Source organism: Hesperophylax consimilis, chromosome 7 (assembly GCF_061612785.1).
Source record: "Hesperophylax consimilis isolate HC1 chromosome 7, BYU_Hcon_1.0, whole genome shotgun sequence".
Taxonomy (NCBI): Eukaryota; Metazoa; Arthropoda; class Insecta; order Trichoptera; family Limnephilidae; genus Hesperophylax; species Hesperophylax consimilis.
In genome coordinates, this window is record NC_142842.1 from 11529774 (window position 1) to 11533605 (window position 3832).

The 3832-nt window shown below is 38.9% G+C and overlaps 1 protein-coding gene across 2 annotated transcripts; it reads right to left on the reverse strand.

The window, feature by feature from the left end:
- Positions 1-557: 557 nt before the first annotated feature.
- LOC149422302 (uncharacterized) lies at positions 558-3529 on the reverse strand. Of its 2 annotated transcripts, none has more exons than XM_089633715.1 (5): positions 3006-3529; positions 2659-2860; positions 2489-2569; positions 2238-2312; positions 558-1428 (listed from the first exon to the last, which is right to left on the reverse strand). In XM_089633715.1, exons 1-5 carry the CDS (start codon positions 3174-3176, stop codon positions 1064-1066), a joined length of 894 nt encoding a protein of 297 aa, XP_089489841.1. In that variant the 5' UTR covers positions 3177-3529; the 3' UTR covers positions 558-1063. The 2 variants fall into 2 exon arrangements, with proteins under 2 accessions (XP_089489841.1, XP_089489840.1); XM_089633714.1 differs by having other exon boundaries at positions 2489-2575.
- Between the last annotated feature and the right edge of the window lie 303 nt (positions 3530-3832).

Consider the following 3832-nt stretch of genomic DNA (forward strand, 5'->3'; position numbering starts at 1 on the left):
GTCGTCGGATGTATTGACTGTACACACATTGCCATCAAGAGCCCAAGCCGAACAATAGGGGAATCTTTTCGCAACAGGAAAGGATGGTTCTCCTTGAATGTGCAAGCTGTGTCAGGTCCACGTTTGGAATTTTTGGACATAGTTGCCAGGTGGCCTGGTTCTACCCACGATTCCAGGATATTTCAAAACAGCGCGTGCCGCCTAAAGTTTGAGGAGAAAAGGATTACAGGCATTCTTCTCGGGGACAGCGGATATGGCCAGACAAATTATATGTTCACACCAGTATTAAATCCTGCAAATGAAGGGCAAGAAAAATATAATAAGGCGCAAATTTCCACACGGAATGTAGTCGAAAGATTATTTGGTGTATGGAAGAGGAGATTTCCTTGTCTGAGGAGGAAATTAGAAAATAAACTAAGTAATACTACAAACATTATCGTTGCGTGTGCCATTTTGCATAATTTATGTATATCGTCAAACGACCAGCATTTTGGGCGGTTTGAGGGTATAAATATACCTGTCAATTCGGTGGTGCAGTCTGCTTCAAGCAGAACGATAAGAGATGCATTTATCCAAAGACATTTTACGTGATGTGTAATGAACTGTGAAAGGACACCATATATGTAATGAATAGTGACGTCAGTAATTGTGCCGTGTAATGAACTGTGAAAGGACACCATATCTAATGTATAATAATTGTGCTGTGTAATTAACTGTGAAAGGACACCATATATAATGTATAGTAATTGTGCTGTGTATTGAACTGTGAAAGGACACCATATCTAATGTTATGACTAATGAAGTCATATTTTTTAATGCATAGTAATTGTGCTGTGTAATGTCATGCTGTGAAAGGACACCTTATCTAATGTAATGAGTAGTGAAGTCATATTTTTTATAATATGTTATAATTATGCTGTGTATTGAATTATGAAAGAGCACAAGGGTTTATCTTAAATATATACCTATGTATGTATTAATAATGTCCATTATCAAAAAAATTGAAACAGAATGGAAAATAAATAAAACATTTATTGGAGATTAATATATTTTTTATTCATATTTATTTATTGGCGAGCTCTTTTTCCAATTCTGCCTTCGCTCTTCTTATTTGTAGTTCTATAAGTTCGTTCTGCAGACGAGCTCCTTTCGACTGCTCCCGAGCAGTCTCGATCTGCTCCCGGGCAATCTGCTGGGCAGTCTCCCTCTGCTCCCGGGCAGTCTCGATCTGCTCCCGGGCAATCTCCTGGGCAGTCTCCCTCTGCTTCCGGGCAGTCTCCTTCTGCTCCCGGGCAGTCTCTCTCTGCTCCCGGGCAGTCTCCATCCTTACTACGTGCATTTCTTCATCGTACTTTGTTAGATTGGTGCTTCTGAGGCAACGCACTTGGCCCTCGTCCCGAACCACCTGCCCACTAGATGGTATCAAGTCTGAAACAACACAAAATTACAAGCTGATTAGTGAAACAACACAAAATTGCAAGCTGATTAGTCATCAATGTAAATAACAGGTTTATTTGTGTAAATAACACTCTGTGCCCCATGACATAGTGCACAGTCGGGAAACACGCCAAACACGCGCCCAACATATTTATTTATTTACACAGTAAAGTAAGTAAGTGTAAAGTAAATATAAAGTGCAAACTATAAATTACAAGTAAAAATTAAAATTTAAAGTAAGAAAAAAAACAGTAAAAATGTAGAAATATAAATTATCTCTAAAAGGTACCCACAAAGATTTAAATATAAAAAGTAAGAAATCCTGGATTATGTCATCCGATTTGATAAATTTTTCAAGTACCTATGATTTCTAGTACATTAAATAGTTTTGGAGTGCAGTACTGGTAGGCATATTATGTTTACATGATGTATTATCGTGGTACCTACTAGCAAACAAATTAAGTTTAATGCATCTTTTGTATGAGGCCAGATTACCGACGAAGTGATCGATATTAGCATATTCATTGCATGTACACGGATGACATTTGTCATCAACAGCTCGGCTGTGGAACGATTTGCTGGCCTCTGTTTTTCCTCCCTCCTACAACATTGGTCTCTTCAAGACCCATTTTCACTCCTTCCTCAAAAACATTCCCCACACAGCATCTTCAACAGGGCCCCTCTTTCTTTATGGTGGAAAACGAGAGGTTAAAGTAAAGCTCTCCGAACTCCGAGCATTATTTGAACCTTTGTACGAAAATGCAAGTAATCACAGCAAATAGAGAGGTAAATATAGTCACCTTTCTTGGCTATAATGCGACGTGTCTTCGTCTTGAGCTGGGGCGTTGAACTTTCCTCCGGTGTTTTTGTTATATCTGAAAATTAAAAACACTTTTGCAATATTTCTATCTCGAAAATTATTTAAGATTTAGCATGACAACTGATAAAATTATGTAATAAGTTCCTACAGAGAAATGCGAACACTACCATCTAACAACAAATCACATTTTGAATTGATAAGAATCAATTATATTATCAAAAATTGACTTACCAAACACCGGCACTTCCGTCGACTGGTCAGTCCATGGCATGCTGAATAAAGCAGACGTGCTGGTGCTGGGCACAGCGGTATCTGAAACTTAAACAATACTTTATAAGAAATAAGGTCAAAGTTAAATAAACAAGTAGCCAAAATATTTCACATAACTTTCTTAAACTAACCGCGATCGCTGTCGTTGCTAAAGCTCAGTTCAACGTTGGTGGCCAAGTCCAGCACGCTGTCAACGGGATGATGCTCATCAGAGACAGTTGGCGACAGCCTGCCCCCTCCCGTCTTCATCCTGCTCCTCTTTTCCTCGCAGAGCTCCATCTTCCTTTTTGACTTAATGTTGTCCCAGCATTTCTTAAGCTGCGCTTGGGTCCGCTAAGAAGGAATTCAATAATACAGTATTATAATAGTATTACGGAATCGGAACAATAGAAGAGTATGTATATGAATGAAAAAAGAGTATCCCTGTGGGGAAACGGCGTGATGGCTAGTTAGTATTTCAATTACAAAAGATACAAACCTTTTGATTGCCGGCGATTGAGTTGAAATCATCTGTCAACTTGGCCCACGCATTTTTCTTCTCGCCAAGTTGCAGATGATTAGTCGAAATGCTGGCAACGGCAGGATATGTGTTTATTAAATCTAATAAACATTGCCTTTCACTCGGCGTGATTATAATACGAGAATTCATTGTTTAAAAAGGAAACTTTCGAGACACTCAACTGAAGATGTAACAGAGACTTTTGACAGGCCGATGTTATTTACTTATTTACGACAGACGCTTGAACTAAATCCATAGACAACAGCATAGATAAACACACAGATTGTCCCAAAACGGGGCATGTTGTTTCCGTAGAAGCAGGACATCGACAAGTTTCGGATGACGTCACACCTTTCTTTCGGCGTAGACAAAAGGTCTCTACCTGAGGAAAGGAAGCTCAAAGTGTGGACTCTGTATAGAAGCGTTAAAGGTAAGGACGGTTCTTACCTTTGCTTAGGTAAGGCTGACACTTGACTTAGACAACTTTAAGGATCGACTCTGAATACGGGTGTGAGACTCTGGTACAAAAAAATTTAATTGGGCCAGTATCTCATTATTAGATAAGTGACCGTTTATTAGTTGGAAAAAATATTTAAGCAAAGCAATACCTCTACGTGTCTCTAGGGAGTGGTAATTGGTCATGCCTAATATATAAATCGATGGGTAAAGCCAAGGGTAACGTCCATAGAGCCGCGAGAATAAAAACCTTAAAAAAAATTTATGGACTCTTTCAATGCGTAAAGTGTATGTTAATTCATGTGGAGCCCAGATGATCGAGTTTGATTCAAGTACACTTAGGACTAGTG